This window comes from Neofelis nebulosa, chromosome Y (assembly GCF_028018385.1).
Source record: "Neofelis nebulosa isolate mNeoNeb1 chromosome Y, mNeoNeb1.pri, whole genome shotgun sequence".
Classification (NCBI taxonomy): domain Eukaryota; kingdom Metazoa; phylum Chordata; class Mammalia; order Carnivora; family Felidae; genus Neofelis; species Neofelis nebulosa.
The window spans coordinates 6,665,322-6,688,643 of NC_080801.1; the positions used below are offsets into that span (position 1 = coordinate 6,665,322).

A 23,322-nucleotide genomic window follows, 5' to 3' on the forward strand; every position below is an offset into this window, starting at 1 on the left:
AGATACAACTGTTATAAACATATATGCACTAAACAACATGAAATACATTTTGAGCAAATTGAAGGAGGAAATGGACAGTTCTACAAACAATAGCTGGAGATTTTAAATCTCACTTTAAATAATGTATGGATGGGGCGCCTGGGTGGCGCAGTCGGTTAAGCGTCCGACTTCAGCCAGGTCACGATCTCGCGGTCTGTGAGTTCGAGCCCCACGTCAGGCTCTGGGCTGATGGCTGGGAGCCTGGAGCCTGTTTCCGATTCTGTGTCTCCCTCTCTCTCTGCCCCTCCCCCGTTCATGCTCTGTCTCTCTCTGTCCCAAAAATAAATAAAAAACGTTGAAAAAATAAATAAATAATGTATGGAAAATTTAAACAGATATCAATATGGAAATAAAGAATTTTAACACTATAAACCAACTAGATCTAACAGATATATACAGTGATTTCTTTTCACAACAGCAGGATACACATTCTTCCCAAGTGCACATGGAATATTTACAAGGATAGCGTAGCTTTACAACTTAGAGAAATAAAACATAAAAGTAAACGAAACCCCAAATCAGAAAATAGAAGGAAATAGTAAGGATTGGAATGGATAAAATAAAATAGAAAATCTAGAACTTATAAAACTCAACACACAAAAAGTAAAATATCCAATTAAAAATGTGCAGAAGACAGGAACAGACATTTTTCTAAAGAAGATAAAAAGACAGTTAACAGACATATGAAAAGATGCTCAACATCACTCATCATCATGGAAATACAAATACAAATCAAAACTATAATGAGAAATCATTTCACACTTGTCAGAATGGCTAAAATTAATAAATCAGGAAACAACAGGTGGTTAGCAGGGATATGGAAAAAGGGGAACGAACCCTCCTGCACTGTTGGTGGGAATGCAAACTGGTGCAAACTGGAAAACAGTATGAGATTTCTCAAAAAGTTAAAAGCAGAATCCCACAATCTAGCAATTTGTACTACTAGGTATTTACCCAAAGAATACAAAAATACTATTTAAAAGGGCACATGCACATTTATGTTTATAGCAGTAATATCAACAATAGCCAAATTATGGAAACTCCTTCTACTTTGGTTCTTGCTGCTGCCACCACGATAAGGGCTTCTGTTAGCTCTGCTCACAATAGACAGGCATAACTGCTTTTAGCAAGACATACACAGCTATCATCTAGTTGAGGATAGTGCACTGATGAGGGAAGGGAGGAACATTATACAATATTTGAGGGGTGGGTCAAGGAATGCAAATTAGAATTTAACTTTGCCATTGTGTTGATTCACAGATGACAAAGAAAATTAAAAAGCTGGAAAAAGAAATGATAATGTGGCGTACCAAATGGGAAAATAATAATAAAGTACTTCTGCAAATGGCCGAGGAGGTGAGAAGGTTTTACGTGAATGCATAGTGAATGCTCATTGATTTCAGTACTAGGGCAGGCTGGAACTTCCGGTTTGCTGAGTAACTACAGGTTTACTTACGTGGTCTCTTTCCTGTGGTAAGTTAGGTTCTCTTAGGTGAGGTATCAAACTTCTTTCCCAATTAATTAGCTCTAAGTTGTGCTGTGGACACCTATAAATTGAAGTAGATTTTGCTGTCCACTATAGCAAACTTAGCTTATACAGACTAAGGTTTGTTAAACAGGATACTCTTCCCCATCAGAGCTTTTGATTCATTACATCAGAGGTGTGGCCTGAAGTTTTGCCTTTCTAAATGTGTCCAGGAAGTTCTCCTGTTGGTTCAGAAGGCACAACTTGAGAGTCGCAGTTTTGCAGGGAAGACACCTTTATTCAGATTTCCCATGGAGAGAGCACAAACTTTTAACTCACTTGCTTTCTACCTTGACTTGCTCATCTCCGAAAGGCAGCAAACTACTTTTTGTAAGGTTTGCTGCAAAGAAAGCTGAAGTAAGTGTATTCCATTTGCAATTACTAAATTTCTCAGGTTCATAAACTTCATGGGACTAGTTATAACATTTCATGAAAGAAAGTATTAGGGTTTCAAAATGGTGGAAAGGAAGAAAAATTGAAGAAAGAAGACTGTACTCTTATTTCTAGCATTTTAAATTAAAATAATTAATTTTATTTATTCTTTATTAAGTCAACATAAAATTAAGTGAAAATCAAGAAGTGCATTTTGGTTACTTTAAAGAAACATGACAAAAGAGTATTTAATTTTTTGCATTGTTCCAGAATAATTATATTTTCAGCAGATGGTAAAAGGTAGTTGACAGTGTGGCACAGATTTCTTTTTTTTTTCTTTTGTAGACAATAATGTACTCTGTATTTATATGTAGAATGGTTACATGAATTCTCTCCTCTCCACCCCCCCCCCCGCAACTCCCCAGAAAGCTGTGCATGATAAAGAGTACAAGGCCTTTCAAATAAAACTGGAACGGTTAGAGAAGCTGTGTAGAGCTCTTCAAATGGAAAGAAATGAGCTCAGTGAGAAGGTGGAAGCCCTCAAAGAGCAGGTCTCTGTAAATGCAGTGGATGTAGATTTAGCCACACCTGTGACACAGTCCTGCACTGGTGTTGTTTCTCAGAAGGAGCTGAAGACTTCTAGAAGAGCTCCAGGAGTGTACCTGGAGGCTAAGCTTCAGGGAGCAAATGAAACAAAACACAACTCCAAAGACCCTTTCTACATGATCTCTTCCAGGCACTGATTCGGTTGAATCAGATGAAGTGTGACCACTGTATTGAGTGGTATTTTGTGTATCAGTTTTCTGTAGTCGTTACTATTAGTTTTGTGATGAAAATATTCTTTTTCTATTATATATGTATTTTTAAAGAACTATTGGACTGTGTGGCACAGGAGGCTGCTTAGTTGTTTTGCATTGCTTTAATGTGTACAGTTTCCACAGCTGTATTACATACCTGCCTTACTAACCTTTTATTGGAATACATGTCTCATCCTTTCACTGTGTTCATTTGCCTTATCCCTGCCCCTTGTGTTATTATCATAATTAAATTGAGCGTTGTTTCAATGGTGGTTTCCCTATGTGAAACCTAAAACTAATTTAAACTCTCTATTCCACTAATATAAAAAAGAGAAAATATAAAGATGATTAGTTTTGTCTAGTAGCTCATTCAAATGCCAAGTGGAAAATAAAGCTCAAGTGTGGGATAGGAGACAAGTGTAGCATATTTGACATAGGTTCGATTTTTTGGTAATATTTTTTATCACTTGCAAACCAAGATGACTGTTAAGTCTTGTCTTGACTTTCTCAAGGTTGTGGCAGAATATGATTATGCGGTTGTCACTTGTAAACAAAATAGCATGTACACACAAGTCATTGGACAAACAGGTTTAATGCTTAAGTCACTAAAAATGGTTCTACTGCTTTGGTTTCAGCTTAGAACACATGTGTTTAAAGAAAAAAAAATATCTAGATCTCTGCATTTACAATGGCAAAATTTCTGGGCTTTGTAATTTTGTTTGTTACTTTCCTTTGTTATTTCAGTGTTTGAAAGTTACTTTTATTTATATGTTTCTGTCACATCTATGACCTTAAATTGGTTGAAAATTGAAGATTACCTGACAGGTAAAACAGCCTGCAGTGTGAAGTATTTGCAAACTTTCACTACTGACCATGATAATCAAGGGACCAGAGAGTTAAGCAAAATAAATTTACATGAAATTTGACATCCTTAGTTAGTCTGCCAAAAGTAGCAAGTCCACACTTCACCGTTCAACAGTTTTTTTAAAGTGTCTCCATCAACTACTAAATGAACTGTTGGACCCACTACTTTGCGGGGGGTGGGGGGGGTGATAAAGATTATGTGTCAGAATGACAATTCACCTTAAAATTAATTCTAGTTATCATATTTCACCAGAACAGTACAGCATGTAAGTTCTTAACATCTTATTAAGGTAGTTTTGTGGCCCCACATTTCTTTGTGATACTTACTTTGTGGGGAAGGCAAATCTTGGGCTGAAAGCAATGTGGTTCAGAGCATTTGCTCTGCTGTTTTGGATCTAATAGGTATATATTAGATATCATTGTGTGAAATGACATAAGACATGGAAAACCTCTGGAATCTGGGAAGCATTTGCTTTCCTTTCAGAACTTTTCCTGTGGTTAACAAGGGAAAAAGAACCTTATGGGAAGGACTCCCTTCCAAATGGCTCTGTAGTGTGTACTACCTACTGTATTCTGGAACAGGAGCTGTCAGACCATCTGTATCTTGACTAGGGCTGCTTTCATACTATAGCTATCATGTTGAACAATTCTTATGTATTTACTGTCTGACCCTTTGTCAACCCTGTTAAAATACCCTGCAGCTGATCCAGGAAATGCTTAAATGTTGCAATCAGTTAAAATATACTTGTTGCACCATTTTGTGGAACCTTCTGGAGTTGTAAAATCAGTAGCACCATTGGAATCCACAGTGTAGAAAAAAACATGGCTCCACACAGACCATTTCATCTTCATATGTGTACGAATACGTTTTCTGGCCATACGACCAATACGTTTAAATTATGTATAAACTGTCTTATCGTACCTGGTTATCACAGCTCATTTCTCAGGTGTTACAAAAATATCTACCTCTTTCAAACTGTAACTGAACATAGCCCAAAAAAGGACGCAGTGCTAAGTAAACTGCTTTATTTTCACAGCTAATATGTTTCACGAAAATACAAAATTGATGAAGTCATATTTTGCTTTTCACAGTCATTTTGTAGAAATTTTTCACTAATGTGAGTCTTATTTTGTCTATGCTGTAAAGTTGAATAAATATGTGATGATTAATTTAACAGCCTCTGTATATGCTTTACACTGAATGTGACTTCCCTAGTCTGGTAACATTCAAGCTCGGAGATAATTGTAAATAGCTGACTTCTCAGGTTTTAAAACACAGCTAATTATTGTACAATTAAATGAGTATGGGATGGAGGAGATACTTTTGATGTTGGTAACACAAATTTATTCCACCAGAGCACTGGAAGCACCACCCACCACCATCCCCATCCTACACAGTAACGTAGGTGATTCCGGATGATGTCTAGTAGGTGTAACTTCTGGCAGGACTTTAAAAAACTGCAAGAATTATGAATATCTCAGATCTTAGATCTTATGAAGGCACACTTGTATATAGAACTTTTTTTGTGTGTCCTTTTAATGAATTAGTTGTTGATAAGAAAAAGCACAGTTTACTGAATCCTATATAAGCAAGTGAGTGAGTGTTTTCTAGCTGAACAAGCTGGAAGAAAGCTAGTATTTGAGTACCTTAGGCACAAATTAAAAGATAAAAGTCAAGAATAACTTTGTGGAAAATGCCATGAGTCTGGCCCTGTACTGAAACAACCAAATTTGAAAACTTTTTTGTCAAAGAACATTATCTAGTAAGTGGAAAGGTAATCTATAAAACAGGAGAAAATATTTCTAAATCATGTATCTGACAAAGGTATACTATTGAGAAGATACAAAGAACTCTTACAACTCAACAATAAAAAGACAAATTCAGTAGAAGGACTTGGATTCATAACTTTCCCCCAAGCCCCTATGTAACAGTTAGTTAAGGATATGCAGTGAAACTCAACCTGAGTCATCTTTAGCAAAATGCAAGTCAAGATCAGGAGATACCACTTCAAACCCACCAGGGCCATGATAACACTAATAAACACTAAGCAAAATAAGGCGAGAATGTGGAGAACTTGAACTCCTATAAATTGCTTAGGGGAATGTGAAATGGTGCAAATGCTGTGGAAAAAAATTTGGGTGCTTCCCAAGAAATTAAACAGGAAGTGAGTGACATCTCAAGACTGCAACATAGGTCATTCTGTTTTGTTCCCCTTCGCAAGAAGAACAAGACATGGACAAGACACCACTGAGAGAATCCTAGAATATGCAGGCGAGGCTTAAGCACCACTCTGCAGCCAGAGACCGTGACAGACTGTGCTAGAAGGGTCAGAGGAATGGCTACCTGATGACCTCATTGTCCCTCTACTAGGCCAGTGAAGCACCACAAATTGAGGTCTTTGTGAGCATATGGTTCCTCCAGTGAGGAGAAAGAACCCAGGATGGGCAACCAGCCCCATCCTTCTCCCCGCTGCCTGCACTGTGGGTCATTCTGTGGGAGCTGCCACTATGACATCACACCATGGAGACTGCAGAGTGCAGCCACTAGAAATCTGACTGTGATAGATAATAGGAAGGAACCCCCAACAACCAGCACAGGGATCTTGACAGACTGAGTTCATACCTGCAGTGTCCATGTCATATTCCCAACCAGTGGTTTCACTCATCTGCAGAATCAAGTTGGAGGTGCACTATGATCCAGGAACTCACTAGCCTGGAGGTCGGTGTGACTTGCATCCTTAAATGAGGAGGTTTGCTGGCCAGGAAACCTGGCTGGCCCTGTGCAGGAAAGATGCTGAGACACCACCCCACCTTCTGTGGAAAGTGGCTTGTAACCCCATCTGAACTTCAGGGCTTCTGACAACTCCTGGAAGCTGTGTGGCCCAGTGGCGCTTGAGCTGAGAAACTGACAGGTGGAACCAAAAATTTGCAGAACAAAGTCAGTGGCGTGCTTCAGGGAAACTGGGGTGTCAGCTGGAGCTATGACAAAAAACAAAGAGCTCTCAAAGGAAACTAATACAGCTCTAATAACGGACCCTAACAAAATGGAGATCAATGAACTCTCAATTCAGAATTCCATGTCAATTCCATTGAAATTTTTATAGGGATTATTTCCTTGACTCTAATGATGACTTTTGTTCTTATGGACATTTAAAAAATACTAATTCTTCCAATCCACGAATACAGGGTACTTTTCCTAAAATTTTTTGTGTCTTCTATTTCTTTCATCAATGTCTCCTACTTTTCAATGTAGACATCTTAAATTTAACTCCTTAAATTTATTCCTAAATATTTTGTTGTTTATGATACTATTGTAAACGGTAATAACTTCTTTATTTCCTTCAGAAAAGTCCCTGTCAGTGTATAGAAATCTACAGATTTTCGAATGCTAATTTTGTATCCTGCAACTTTACTCAATTTGTTTATTAAACCTAACAATTTTTGTTTGAGTCATTAGGATTTTCTATATAAAAATCATGTCATCTTCAAATAGAAACAATTTTACTTCTTCTAATTCTGATACCTTTTATTTTTCTTGCCCGATTGCTCTAGCTAGGACTTCCATTAATATTTTGAACAGGTATGGTAAGAGAGGGCACCCTTCTCTTGAACCTAATCTTAGAGGAAAAACTTTCAACTTTTCTCATTGACTATGATGTTAGCTGTGGACTTGTCGAATATGGCCTTTGTGATATGGAGGTTTATGTACCTTCTGTGCTAATTTCTTAAGAATTTTTATCTTGAATGGATGCTGAATTTTGTCAAATGCTTTCTCTGCATGTGGAAATAGCCGTATAATTCCTTCTTTTTATCCCATTAAAGTGATGTATTCCACTGATTGGTTTGTGTATGTTTAGCCATTCTTGCATCTCAGGGAAAAAAAACACTTCATCATGATAAATGATCCTTTTAATATGCTGTTGGATTTGATTTGCTAGTTTTTGTTTGGTTTGTTTTTGTTTTTAGGATTTTGGCATCTATGTTAAGGAGGGTCATGGGCCTGTAATTTTCTCTTCCATTTCTTTCTTTTTCCTCTTCTCCCACTGCCCCCTCCACATCCCATTTTGGTAGAATCCTCATCTGCCTTAATATCAGGGTAATGCTAGTCTCAAAATGAGTTTGGAAGAGTTTCCCCCTCTTTAATTTTCTTGTAAGAATTTCAGCAGACTTGGTGTTAATTCTTAACTGTTTGGTAGAATTCCCTTTTGATGCTGTCGGCTCATGGGCTTTTCTTTGTTGGGAGATTTTTGCCTACTGACTCAGATCTCCTTACTAATAATTGGTGTGTTCAGATTTTTTATTTCTTTATGATCCAGTCTTGGTACGCTGTATGTTTTTAAGCATTTCTCCCTTTCTTCTAGGTTTTCCAGGAGATTGGCTTATACTTGGTCATAGTTGCCTCACAGGATCCTTGAGTTTGAGTGGTATCTTGTAATAGCTCTTTTTTACTTGTAATTTCGTTTTTGTGTCCTTTTCCTCTTTTTCTTGGTTAACCTACCTAAAGGTTTTTCCATTTTCAAACTCTTACTTTGGTTAATTTCTTCTATTGGTTCTCTACTCCCCATTTTCTTATTTCTGCTCTAACACTTATTCTTTTCCTTTATATGCTAACTTTTGGCTTTTCTAGATCCCAGAGGCCTAGAGTCTGGTTGCTATTGTGATCTTCCTTGCTTCTTAGGGTAAGTAAGCATTTATCATTACAAGCTTTCTTCTCAAAACTGCTTTTGCTGCATCCCATAAATTCTGGTATGTTGCTTCAATTCTCATTTCTTTCAAGAAACTTTTTTCTTCCCCTTTAGCTTCTTCTTGATCCATTGGTTTTCTGGAAAGTTTTCTCTAATTTCCATGTGTGTATGAATTTTGTAATTTTCTTCTTACTACTGATTTCTATTTTCACACCATGGTGGTCAGAGCAGATGCTTGGCATGATTTCAGTCTTCTTAAATTTCTCTATATGTCAGTAAGTCCATTTGGTTGATAGTGTTATTCAAACTCCATGAATGGAGTTCATCCATCTGTTGGATGATCTATCCATTATTGAGAATGGGATATTAAAATCCCCAACTATTACTGTATTGCTGTTTACTTCTCCCTTTATCTCTGTTAGGTTTGTTTTATATATTTGGGTGGGTACCATTGGGTGAATAAATATTTACAATTGTTTTAACTTCTTGATAGAGTGACCCCTTTATTATTATATAATGAGCTTCTTTGTCTTTTTTTTTTTTTTTACCATTGAGAGTGCAAAGTCTATTTTTTAAAATATAAATATACCTCCCCTACTTCTTTTCTTCTTACTGTTGTTGCCATTTGCTGAAAATGTCTTTTTTTATTCCTTCACTTTCATTCTATGTGTATCGTTAAGGCCAAAGTGGTCCTCTTGTAGGCAGCGTATGAATGAATCCTGCTTTAATTGATTAGTTAATTACTCATATTCAGGCATCATATGTCTTTTTTTTTTTTTTATAATTTACATCCAAATTAGTTAGCATATAGGGCAACAATGATTTCAAGGGTAGATGCCTTAGTGCCCCTTACCCATTTAGTCCATCCCCCCTCCCACAATCCCTCCAGCAACCCTCAGTTTGTTCTCCATAGTTATGAGTCTCTTCTCTTTTGTCCCCCTCCCTATTTTTATACTATTTTTGTTTCCCTTCCCTTGTGTTTGTTTTGTCTCTAAAAGTCCTCATAGAAGTGAAATCATGATTTTTTTCCTTCTCTAATTTCACTTAGCATAATACCCTCCAGTTCCATCCATGTAGTTGCGAATGGCAAGATTTCATTCTTTTTGACTGCATGAACCTGGACCAACTTTCTTACCCCATACACAAAAATAAATTCAAAGTGGGTGAAAGGACAATATATATATATATACATTCAGAACATTTCATCCTAAAGCAGCAAAGTATACGTTCTTCACCAGTGCACGTGGAACGTTCTCCAGGATAGACCATATACTGGGACACAAATCAGCCCTAAGGAAGTACAAAAAGATCGAGATCATACCGTGCATATGTTCAGACCACAACGCTATGAAACTGGAAATCAACCACAAGAAAACAATTGGAAAGGTAACAAATACTTGGAGACTGAAGAACAACCTACTAAAGAATGAATGGGCTAACCAAGCAGTTAAAGAGGAAATTAATGTAAGTATATGGAAGTCAATGAAAATGATAACACCACAACACAAAACCCCTGGGGCGGGCGCAGCAAAGGCGGTCATAAGAGGAAAGTATACAGCAATCCAGGCCTTCCTAAAGAAGCAAGAAAGATCTCCGATACCTAACCTAACCTTACGCCTTAAGGAGCTGGAAAAAGAACAGCAAATAAAACCCAAAAGCATCAGAAGACAGGAAATAATAAAGATCAGAGCAGCAATCAATGCTATCGAAACCCAAAAAACAGTAGAACAGATCAATGAAACCAAAAGCTGGTTCTTTGAAAGAATTAACAAAATGGATAAATGACTCGTCAGTTTGATCAAGAAGAAAAAGGAAAGGACCAAATAAATAAAATCAAGAATGAAAGGGGAGAGATCACAACCAACACAGCAGATATAAAAACAATAATAAGAGAATATTATGAGCAATTATATGCCAATAAAATGGGTAATCTGGAAGAATTGGGCAAATTCCTAGAAACATTTACACTACCAACACTGAAACAGGAAGAAATAGAAAATATGAACAGACCCATAGCCAGTAAGGAAATCGAATTAGTAATCAAAAGTCTGCCAAAAAACAAGAGTCCCGGGCCAGAAGGCTTTCCAGGGGAATTCTCCCAAATATTTAAAGGGAGAGTTAACACCTATTCTCTTGAAACTGTTCCAAAAAACAGAAATGGAAGAAAAACTTCCAAAGTCTTTCTATGAAGCCAGCATTACCTTGATTCCAAAACCAGACAGAGACCCCACTAAAAAGGAGAACTACGGACCAATTTCCCTGATGAACATGTATGCAAAAATCCTCACCCAGATATTAGCCAACCGGCTCCAACAATACATGAAAAAATTACCCTCCATGACCAAGTGGTATTTACACCTGGCACGCAGGGCTGGTTCAATATCTGCAAAACAATTAACGTGATTCATCACGTCAAGAAAAGAAAGGACAAGAACCATATGATCCTTTCAAGAGAGGCAGAGAAAACATTTGACAAAATACGGCATCCTTTCTTGATAAAAACCCTCAAGAGAGTAGGGATAGAAGGAGCATACCTCGAGATGATAAAAGCCATATATGAACGACCCAATGCTAATATCATCCTCAATGGGGAAAAACTGAGAGCTTTCCCCCTAAGGTCAGGAAAAAGACAGGGATGTCCACTCTCGCCACTGTTATTCAACATAGTGTTGGAACTCTTCTTAGGCTCTGCAATTAGACAACACAAAGAAACAAAAGGCATCCAAAGTGGCCAGGAGGAGGTCAAACTTTCACCCTTCGCGGATGACATGACACTCTACACGGAAAAGCCAAAAGATTCCACCAGAAAACTGCCAGAACTGATTCATGGATTAGGCGAAGTTGCAGGATATAAAATCAATGCACGGAAATCGGTTGCATGCCTATACACCAACAATGAAGCAACAGAAAGAGAAATCAAGGAATCGATCCCATTTACAGTTGCACAAAAAACCCATAAAATACCTAGGAATAAACCGAACCAAAGAGGTGAAAAATCTATACACTGAAAACTACAGAAAGCTCATGAAAGAAATTGAAGAAGACACAAAGAAATGGAAAAAGATTCCATGCTCCTGGATAGGAAGAACAAATATTGTTGAAATGTCGATACTACCCAAAGCAATCTACATATTCAACGCGATCCCTATCAAAGTGACACCAGCATTCTTCACAGAGCTGGAACAAATAACCTTAAAATTTGTATGGAACCAGAAAAGACCCCAAAGAGCCAAAGCAATCTTGAAAAAGAAAACCAAAGCAGGAGGCATCACAATCCCAGACTTCAAAGCTGTAATCATCAAGACAGTATGGTACTGGCACAAGAACAGACACTCAGATCAATGGAACAGAATAGAGAACCCAGAAATGGACCCACAAACATGTGGCCAACTAATCTTTGACAAAGCAGCAAAGAATATCCAATGGAATGAAGACAGTCTCTTCAGCAAGTGGTGCTGGGAAAACTGGACAGCGACATGCAGAAGAATGAACCTGGACCACTTTCTTACCCCATACACAAAAATAAGCTCAAGGTGGGTGAAAGGCCTCAATGTAAGACAGGAAGCCATCAAATTCCTTGAGGAGAAAGCAGGCAAAAACCTCTTTGATCTTGCCCACAGCAACTTCTTACTCAACACGTCTCTGGAGGCAAGGGAAACAAAAGCAAAAATGACTACTGGGACCTCATCAAAATAAAAAGCTTCTGCACAGCGAAGGAAACAATCAGCAAAACTGAAAGGCAACCAACAGAATGGGAGAAGATATTTGCAAATGACATATCAGATAAAGGGTTAGTATCCAAAATCTATAAAGACCTTACCAAACTCAACACCCAAAAAACAAATAATCCAGTGAAGAAACAGGCAAAAGACATGAATAGACACTTCTCCAAGGAAGACGTCCGGATGGCCAAGCGACACATGAAAAATGCTCAACGTCACTCATCACCAGGGAAATAACCTGATAAGCCACAATGAGATACCACCTTACACCTGTCAGAATGGCTAACATTAACAACTCAGGCAACAACAGATGTTGGCGAGGATGCAGAGAAAGAGGATCTCTTTTGCATTGTTGGTGGCAATGCAAGCTGGTGCGGCCACTCTGGAAAACAGTATGGAGGTTCCTCAAAAATCTAAAAATAGAACTACCCTATGACCCAGCGATTGCACTACTAGGCATTTATCCACGGGATACAGGTGTGCTGTTTCGAAGGGACACATGCACCCCCATGTTCATAGCAGCACTATCAACAATAGCCAAACTACGGAAAGAGCCCAAATGTCCATGGATGGATGAATGGATAAGGAAGATGTGGTATATGTGGTGTGTGTGTGTACACACACACACACATATATGTATACACACATATACATATATACATACATACATTTATATATATATGGTAAGAACACGGTCCAGGTTCATTCTTCTGCCTGTTGCTGTCCAGTTTTCCCATTCCGTGTATATATATGTACATATATACATATATATACACATATACATACATATATATGTATACATGTACACATATATGTATATACATATTTACATATACGTATATATACATACATATATGTATACATATGTGTGTGTGTATATATGTATATATGGCAATCAAAAAGAATGAAATCTTGGCCTTTGCAACTACATGGATGGAACTGGAGGGTATTATGCTAAGTGAAATTAGTCAGTCAGAGAAAGATAAAAATCATATGACTTCACTCTTATGAGGACTTTCAGAGACAAAACAGATGAACATAAGGGAAGGGAAACAAAAATAATATAAAAATAATATAAGATAATATAAAAACAGGGAGATGGACAAAACAGAAGAGACTCATAAATATGGAGAACAAACTGAGGGTTGCTGGAGGGATTGTGGGAGGGGGGATGGACTAAATGGGTAAGGGGCACTCCTGAAATCATTGTTGCACTACATGCTAACTAATTTGGATGTAAATTAAAAAAAATACAAAATAAAATTTAAAAAAAAGAAAAAAATCAATCTAAAGTTAAGTCTTCTAATGAAAAAAAACAAAACAAAACAAAAAAACCCTCACCCCAGATCAGGATTTATTTCATGAGTTGCCCTGTATTCCCGGACCTTGGGAGTTTGCTGTGATAAAGGTAATTAGAGATCCTACTCCATTCATACCTGCTTAGGTATTCTTAGCTATAGGCAGACATGTTCCCATTAGAAAAGGCAGATTCCTTTTACACTCTCTAGTTCTTTATCCTTCCACAAATTATAAAATTTTAATAACTGTTCCCTCTTCCTGTATATATAGAGAAGAGTAAATCCTTCACCTACATGTATACAAAACCAACGTAGGCGTGAGTGCTCTTCTGTAGTACTTAGGAAGTGAATTGCTGAAGATGGGAAGAGAACGGTTACACAGACTAGCCAGTTAGGATCCATAGGAGTTCTCTGCAATCTGTTTTTGCTTCATAAACTCATTCTGATTCAAGTCTATTACTACCAGTCAATGTTTTCTGCTTTCTGCTGAGCATTTCATTTCTTCATCACCATGAAGGTCATGGTAATCAACTACATTAATTATCAGAAAAATTCCTGGCAACCCTGAGCTTACTAAACAGGAGGGCCATGAACACTAACATCAATACCATCTAGATACCCTGTGATCAAGTATAAGGTACATTACTGAACTCTTTCTTGATGCTGAAACCAACAGTTGGATAGCAGAGTATTAGATTTACAGTGGCCTTACATATAGCATTAACCCAGGCAAAGTTGAATAAATAAATGTTGAAGGCAGTATGTCTTTGAGGACCCACCAAAGTCATCTGCTCAGGAACCTAACCTACCTGACACCTGAAGCAAGTGTCCCCTGGAGTTACCGCCAAGCTGCCATTATTACAACCAAGTCCCACTACAGCAAGTGAAGCAAGGATCTACTTCAAACAAAATCACTTCAAACAGTGGTTATACACTCACCCTAACCGTCTCCTGGAAACAGAAAAATGCATCAACTAACCTTTAGTGTCTTATTGTGACGCTGAAGTTCCCTGCAAAGAGACTCTAGTTTGCTTCTTGCCAAGATGGCCTTGCTGTGTTCACTCTGCAAGTGAACTTTCTCTTTGATGATCTGGGCTTGTTTCTTCTGCAGAACCTTCATTTGCTTCTGAACATTCCTGCTCTCCTCCAGCTAAAATTAACAAGTAGTTTATACAGTTAGAAAATAAAGTAAGAACCTCGGAGTTACAGTTGGCAGAATTGGAATTAGTCATGGAAACTTTTCTACTACTCTCTTATTCGGCTGAGATATAAAATGGCATGCAAATAATTTTGGTGTATTTAGAAAACGAACCACAATGTCTTTTTTAAAATTAAAAACAAAATAGATCTTTGAGGCAAACTTCTTATGAGTGAACACCATCTGGTTTTACTTTTCTACAAGAAATGGAAAAACTACAAGAAATGAAACAAAGAAGCAGCTCTTCGTGAAAAGAAGGCAATTTATTCTATTGTATGAGAACAGATAAAATGACAGTCTTGCTGACACTTCAATAAAGCTCTCCTAAAGAAAAAATGTTGACAAGTCACACATTGCAAGAGCAAGAGCAAGAGCGACTTATCCAGGAGACTTATCAAACACTCTTACAGGCCACACGTTTAGAGCTACTAAAAACACCTTCCTTGAAATTTCTGCTGGAAAAGAATAATTTTTCTTTGAATCTTACTACGGACTATGAGTATAGCATAATTCAACTGGCTATAGGTGCTACACAAATTATCTGCAACCCAACTGGTTTCCTGCCCACTCCCCATTCTTTCCTGCTGCTCATGTATCAGAAGCTGAGTAAAAACATTATTATGTCTATTGGAATTGAATTCTTTCATGGTAATACTAATAACAAATTACTGGTGATGCAGCTCAGACGTGACTACCTTAGGCACTAATGATGACATATTACACTGAACTGACTAGGTACAAGACACTGAGCTGATAAATATTAATGATAAAAAAAAAATGAACAAAAAGGAGCCCGAGAAGATAGGCACCATTGCAAGTAATTGATATATTTGACATGGAGACACAGAAAGCCTGATGGCTTCTCTTTCCTCTACAAAAAAAGGCACAGTTGCAAATAATTTAGTTGCACTTTGCATAGTGCAAGAAAATTATTTGCAACTCCTGTGGAGAAGGAGGGCAGGTAGAAAGAAGTTGAGGGTTTATACAGTCAATGGAAAAAAGTATCTAATATGCGGAGTTTTTATAATAGTGTAGTGATTGTAGACAGAGACGTATTAAAATGACCATGAAGACCTAGTTGTGATTTCATCTGCCTGGCTGTATTTTTGGACACCTTGAGTGGGTTTCTGTCTGGCAGGTGAAATGGATGGACAAAGTGGAGCATGTATATTTCCAGCAAGACTGATTTTTATGCCATATGAAATCTAAGGGAAAAAACAAACACAAAGACTGAAGGTAGTACAGACAAGGTGAAAGTAGAAGCTCAATGTACTGCTTGCTGCAATGGTTACAGAGAGAACAAATATAGTGGGAATCCTTCAAAAAGTATTTTCTGGACTGGTGATACTCAGAATCTGAATGGAGTATCTGTACTTGTGGTTTTTGATGTCCTCTTATGGCTACATAAGGTAGCCAAAGCAGAGGGTGGCCAAGGGGGTACAGAGATGAGATAGGTAATCAAGGACAAGGGTCACGGAACAAGAGACTGAAGTGACATCAGAGAAAGCTGTTCCACTCCTACAACTTCATTATTTTGGAACTCTGGAATCTATTCAAAGTCCTGCACCCTCCAAGGGCATGCTGAGCCAGTAGGAGCAGATATTCACTCTTCAATCCACTCCCATGCTCCTGTGGCAGGCGGCTATACTATCACATGTTCCTGCAGTGGCTTACAGGAGCCAGGTAAGCAGTAAGGTCTCAGTCTTTCAAAAATATCAAAGATATGTGTTTGACTGCGACTGACACATCTGATCACAAAGGTGCACACAGAGTGGTGGCCACCATCATTGCAGATGCCTCCCACCATATGAAATGGCACGCAGGGTGTGTAGGGAAACAGACCCCACTTAATTATTATTTCCCTCATTTCACTTATCCTCTTTTCTTCTTTGGAGGGGAAGGCATACACTGAAGTACTATGACATTCAAAAACAACCATATATCTGTGGAAATTTAGAAAGTCACCCATGCAAGCCTAGAATGAAAGACAACCAGGGAAGACCTTAAGTTTGCATTTCATTCTAATCTCTGACAGACCTTGTACAACACTAGCCAAACAAGGAAAGGCACAGAGCAAAACCTAGGTAAAATAGAGAGAATCTAATATTCAAGTTACCATGTCATAATATTTAAATATCTAGTTTTCAACAGCAGCAGCAGCAGCAACAACAACAACAACAGCAACAAATCATAAGGCGTACAAAGAAGTAGGACAGTATGGCCAATTCAAAGGAAAAACGTAAGTCAACAGAAACTGTCCCAGATGAAGATCAGATGATAGAAATACCAAACACATTAAAATAACACCTTTAGCTCTTTACACTGCCCAAAGAGCTAATGGATGATGAGGATAAAGTCAGGAAAACAATGTAGGAATGAAAAGGAAAAAAAGTCCATAACGAGGGACCATAAAGAGGAACTAAAATAAAAATATGGAATTGAAAAATACAAAACTGAAGTGAGCAATTCACTACAAAGATTTAAAATCAGATATGACCAGACAAAAGAAAGAAATCAGTAAACTAGAAGATACGTCAATGTAAATTCTCAACTCCAGGGAATGAAAAAAAAAAAAAAATGAGGAAAAACCTAAGAGCATAAAGGATCTTTGGGACACCACCAAGTGCAGCAACATATGCACCGTGGGAATCAAAGAAGAGGGATGGGCAGAGAAATTATTGGAAAAAATAATGGCACAAACTTCCCCAAATTTGATGCAACATATGAATACCAAAAAGCTGGCTGAACACCAGGAAGGATAAACAGACACCCACACTGAGGCACATTATAATAAAAACTGCCCAGTGCCAATGACAAAGAGAAAATCTTGAAGGCAGCAAGAGGGAGAGTGACTCATCACCTATGAAGGAATCTCCATAAGATTATCAGCTAATTTCTCAGCAGAAGCCAGAAGTCAGTGGCCTTCAAAGTGCTGATGTGTTGGAGGGAGACAGTCCCTCCTGTATCTGACAAAACTGTCCTTCAAAACTGACGGAGAAATGAAGACATTCACAGATCCACAAGAGCTGAGGGGGGTGGTGACCACATACTTGAGTGCTGGTATCTCCTAGAGGGGAGTGTGTAAACATATATGCTGCTCCTGTTTTCACTTCTTATACTTTGGTTTGTTGTGACTATTGCCCGGGGGAGGGAGGACACCCCTTCATTGCCTGGCTCTAGTGGCCAGTGGGGACTATACTCATAGATCCCACAGGACTGTTACAAATGGAGAACCATCCGTGTGGGCTGAGCGAACACACACCAAGCACAGTGAAGAAATGGCAGACTGAAATGTAACCCGGTCTTTCTGTGGAAGAGGCCTATTAGCATATCTTCAAAAGGCAGGCTTCTAAATTAAAGCATACATCTAGGAGCCAACTACAAATCCTCTATACAAGGCAGGAAGAGGAGGCACCATCTTCACACTCTACGTCTACCACGTCCCAGGAGATCAGCGTCTTCAAGGAAGGAGACTTTGTATATGTCTAGCACCACTGACTGCCAAGATGACACATCCCTGGAATGCTTGACTCTTGTGGCCAGCCAAGTTTGTGTTCACAGGTTCACAAAACAGTAACAGATGAAGAAACAGTTCTTAACTGTCTATCACCCAAGGGATTAGTGCACAGAGACTGGACTGAAGGTTTATCCCTCAGCCTTCCTCTGAAAGAGTGTTATTTGCATACTTTGAAAGCTGCTGCCTTTGTAGCATCTGGCTTACAATCAGCCTGAATCTCAGCGATGGACTGTTCCCTTTGGGAAACTGAGATCTGTGAATGTCTGAGGGGAAGCTGACACCCTCAGCTTCTGAGAGCCACTAAAAATAAAGTACGTTGTGTGAACAGTCACAGCAGTTTCAGATAAAATCAAGAGCTAAGGCAAGGTTTATCTCCCACACAAGGCCACTGCTTTGGGACTGAGATGGATGGCTGTTTCATCTAATACACAGAAACAAGGTCAGAAATTCAAGCAAAATAACAAAATGGAGGAATATGTTCCAAAGTTAAGAGTAAGACAAAACCTCAGATGAAAACCCTGCTGACACAGAGGTAAGTGATTTACCTGATAAAAGGCAGTTCAAATTAACAGTCCTAAAGACGCTCACAAAGCCTGGGAGAAGAACAGATGAACAAACTGTGAATTATAATAAAGTAATAGAAAATACAAATTAATATTCAAATAGAAGTCATAGAAGGATATACACGAACTGAACTGCAATATATGCAAGAGAGGCTTGAGCAGCAGATTAGATGAAGCACAAAAAGGAATCAGTGAAGTGGAAGACAAGGCAGTGGAACTCACCCAATCAGAGAAGCAAAAAGAAAACAGAATTAGAAACTGCTTTAAGGCACACCAAGCTCACCAACATTCACATAATAAAGGTCCCAGAGGAGAAGATATTGAGAAAGGGGCAGAAAACATATCGAAGAAACAACAGCTCCAAACTTCCCAAACCTGGGGAAGGATGCAGACAACCAGATAAAGAAAGCCTGCAGTGTTCCAACTAATAATTCAAAGAGACCCATACGATAAACATAAATAAACTTTCAAATTAAAGACAAGGAGAGCGTCTAAAAGCAACAAGAGAAAAAACAAACACACAAACAAACAAACAGACAAAAACACCCTGTATGTATGGGGATTCAAGGGAATCCCCATGAAACAATCAGCAGACATTTCAGCAGAAACTGTGTGTAGGCTAGAGCGAAGCGGCACAATGTATTTACAAAGTAATGAGAGAGGAAAACCAAATTCACCAATGTGTGGAGATTAAACATCACAAAGTGAAAAACCAATGGAAATCTAAACAAATAAACAAAGAAATCTAAAGAAATAAAAAAAAATCTTCTGACAAATTAAAGTGGATAAACAACATACCAAAATTTGATGCAGCAAAAACATTCCTACTAGGGAAGTTCATAGTAATAAATACCTATATCAAGACACAGAGCCCAAGTGAACCACCTACTTTATACCTCAAGGAACTAGGGAAAAAAGGAATAAACAAAGCCCAAAGTTAGTAGAAGGAAGGAAATAACGCAGATCAGAGTGGACTAAAAGGAATGGAGACAACAAAGGCAGTAGAAAAGATTAGGGACAGCTAATGTTCTTAAAAACAAATGGCAAATTTAGCTACACTAACCAAGTACACTACAGAACTCAAAACCAGAAACGAAGGAGACATTACAACACATACCACAGAATACAAAGGATTATGAGACTATCATGCACAATTGTAGAGCAAAAGAATAGGTCAACCTAGAAGAAATGGATAAATTCCTAGAAAAGATAACCCAAGAGCACAATGATAAAGGAACAGAAAATACGAAAACACAAATTTCAAATAATAAGACTGACTCGGTTATTAACAATTTCTCCACAAACTAAACTCTAGGACCCATGGCTTCAACGTTGAATTCAATCCAAATTTTAGAAAATTAACCCTATACACCTCAATCTCTTTCAAAAAAAAAAAAAAAAAAAAACAACTGATGAGGGAACATTTCCAATCTCATTTTCATGAGGCAAAGTCTTACTGTGACAGCAAAACTAGACAAGGACAAAACAGGGAAGGAAATCACAGGCCAATATCCCTGAGCAACAGAGATGCAAAACTCCTCAACAAAATATTAACAAACCAAAGTCAACGATACAATCAACGAAACATATACTATGATCAAGTGGGATTTATTCCAAGAATACAAGGATGGTTTGACATTCACAAATCAAAGCTACAGTACGATAATAAAATAAAGGATAAAAATCGTGTGATCATCACAACAAATGCAGAAACATCAACATCCATTTATGAGATAAACACTCCTGACAAAGTGGTTTGCAGGAAAGACACCTCATTGCAATGAAGACCATACATGACAAGTCCACACCTAACATCATAGCCCAAGGTGGAAAGCTGACAGCTATTCCTCTAAGATCTGGAAAAAGACAAGGATGCCCACTCTCACCACTTTTAACTCTATAGACTATCAGAAATCCTGGACAAGCAATTAGACAAGAAAACAAATAATAATAAAATAATCCAAATTGGAAAGGAAAAAGTAAGGATCTCTAATTACAGATGACATTATATCGTATGTATAGAGAAGCCTAATGAGTCCACCAGCAAACTTCTAGCACTAATACCTGAATCAGTAAAGTTACAAACTGTGAAATTAGTATACCAAAATCAGCTGTGTTTCTTTCTTTTTTTTTTCTTTTTTTTTTTTTTCAACGTTTTTTTATTTATTTTTGGGACAGAGAGAGACAGACCATGAACGGGGGAGGGGCAGAGAGAGAGGGAGACACAGAATCGGAAGCAGGCTCCAGGCTCTGAGCCATCGGCCCAGAGCCTGACGCGGGGCTCGAACTCACGGACCGCGAGATCGTGACCTGGCTGAAGTCGGACGCTTAACCGACTGCGCCACCCAGGCGCCCCTCAGCTGTGTTTCTTTCTATCCAAGGAGGAATTGGGAAAACAACCCCTTTTACAGTTACACTAAAAATAATAAAATATCTCAGAATAAATTTAAATTTAAAGGAGATGAAAGACCTGCACTGAAAACTATAAGACACCAATGGGAAAAAAATGAATAAGATACAGATAAATGGAAAGAGATTCCATGCTCATGAGGGTAGAAGAATCAACATTTTTAAAAATTATGTTTATTTATTTTTGTGTGTGAGAGGGAGAGAGACAGGACGTGAGCAGGGGAGGGGCAGAGGGAGAGGGAGGCACAGAATCTGAAGCAGGCTCCAGGCTCCGAGCTGTCAGCACAGAGCTGGACATGGGGCTCAAACTCATACACACGGCGAGATCACGACCTGAGCTGCAGTCAGATGCTTAACCGACTGAGCCACCCCGGTGCCCCAAGAATGAACATTTTTAGGATGTGCATACTAGTCAAGGCAATCTACCAAGTCATGAGATCCCCATCCAAATTCCAGTGGAACAAGAACAGAAACAGTACAAGCCTAAAATACACACAGAACCAGAGAACCACTATGGTGATTACTTTCGAGGTTTCTCAGAAAATGAAAGGTAGTAGAACTTCCATATTCCACTTGTAAGTCTTTTGGGAAGGAGATGAGCATTCAAACTAAACAATATATGTACCCTAAAGCATTATTTACAGTAGCTAACAAAGGGAAACACTAAGCGTCCACTAATTCATGAATGGATAAAAAAGTCACACACACACACACACACACACACACACACACACACACACACACACACAATGAGAGGGGGCAGGCATATTATTCAGATATAAAAATGTAAGGGAATGCTGCTGTTGGCAACAACATGCATGGAACCTGAGGACATTACGCTAACTGAAACAAGTCAGACGGAGAAAGACAAATGCTATGTGATCTGATCTACACGTGGGTCCTAAAACAAAAACAACACAAATTCTGGTGGTGGCCAGAATCAGGGTTGGGGGAGCCAAGAATGGGTGACTGTGGTCAAACGGTACAAACTTCCACTTATTCCATAAATAACTCCAGAGGATGTAATGTACTGTATCTTGACTACAGGTAATGACAAATAGTGTACCGTATCTTTGCCAGCTGACAAGGCAGAAGATCTTAAAAGTTCCCATCAGAAGACAAATAAAATTTGTGACTATGTGTGTTGATGGATGTTAACTAGATTTATTATGATCACTTTCCATTGTGTACAGGTATCTAATCATTAGGTTGTACAAGTTATAACACTTATATCTCAATAAAAAAAATGCTAGTAAGTAACTCAATGAGCAAATCAACACATGGTCCTTCTACATACTGCCTGCAAGAGATTCACTTTAGGTCCAAAATACAAACAGGTAGAGAAAAACAGGTAGAAAAGGATATTCCATACAAAACGTACCAAAAGACAAATGGGATGCCTATACTAACATCAGGACATTGTTAAGGAGACAGTATTACCAAAGTGATCTACAGATTCAACGCGTCCCTATCAAGTTACCAGGGGTGTCTTTTTTACAAAAGTGCAAAGATCCATTCTAAAATGATATGGAATCTCAAGGGACTAGAAGAGCCAAATACTGAAACAACAAAACAAAACAAAACAAAACAAAAAACAAAAAAACAGTTGAATGACTCACACCTCCTGACTTTAAAACTTAAAACAAGGCTACAATAATCAAAATGATGTGGTGTTGGGATGAAGACAAACATGAAGATTAATGAAAGTAAGAGCACAGAAATAATTTCTCAAACACATTTTCAGATGATTTTCCACAAAGGGTGCCGAGCCATTCGGAGGGCAAAAATCTGCCCCTGCAACAAAAGATGCTGAGGAAACAATAGCCACATTAAACAAAAAGAAGAAGAAGAAGAAGAAACGAAAACAAGAATGAAGCTGGACATTTAACACCATACGCAATAATTAACTCAGAATAGCTGAAAGTTCAAGTAACCTCAGGAAGAAGACAAGGATGTCCACTCTCACCACTTATCAATGATTACTGTAACGCCTAGCCACAGAAATCAGACAAGAAAAAGAAATGAGAGGCATCCACGCTGGAAAAGAAGAAATTAAACTGTCACGATTTGCAGATGACAGGTCCTATACATAGAAAATCCTAGAGACTCGGCCAAAAAAATAAATAAGTAAATAGTAGAAGTAATAAACTAATTAGGGAAAGTGGCAGGATACAAAATTAATACGCAGATACCAGAAGTGAGTCTTTACAGTAACACGAAGTAGCAGAAAGAGAAATTAAGGAAGTAACACCATTTACAATCTTACCCAAAAAATAACTACGTAAATAACCCTGTGAATAAACTTAACCATGCAGGGTAAAACATCTCTACTT

At 38.2% G+C, this 23,322-nt stretch overlaps 1 protein-coding gene and 1 pseudogene across 1 annotated transcript in view; one reads left to right on the plus strand and one right to left on the minus strand.

Annotated features, from left to right (window-relative positions):
- Window positions 1-1,104: 1,104 nt before the first annotated feature.
- Window positions 1,105-4,772, plus strand: LOC131503425 (gamma-taxilin-like; annotated as a pseudogene).
- Window positions 4,773-5,776: 1,004 nt separating this feature from the next.
- The window catches only part of LOC131503424 (gamma-taxilin-like), a 32,618-nt gene continuing 15,072 nt past the window's right edge, over window positions 5,777-23,322 (minus strand). The window contains exons 2-3 of the mRNA XM_058714895.1: window positions 14,282-14,452; window positions 5,777-6,502 (exon numbers count right to left, since the gene is read on the minus strand). Of these exons, the coding sequence (XP_058570878.1) occupies window positions 6,272-6,502; window positions 14,282-14,452 (402 nt within the window). The 3' untranslated portion in view covers window positions 5,777-6,271. The remainder of the gene's footprint in view (window positions 6,503-14,281; window positions 14,453-23,322) is intronic.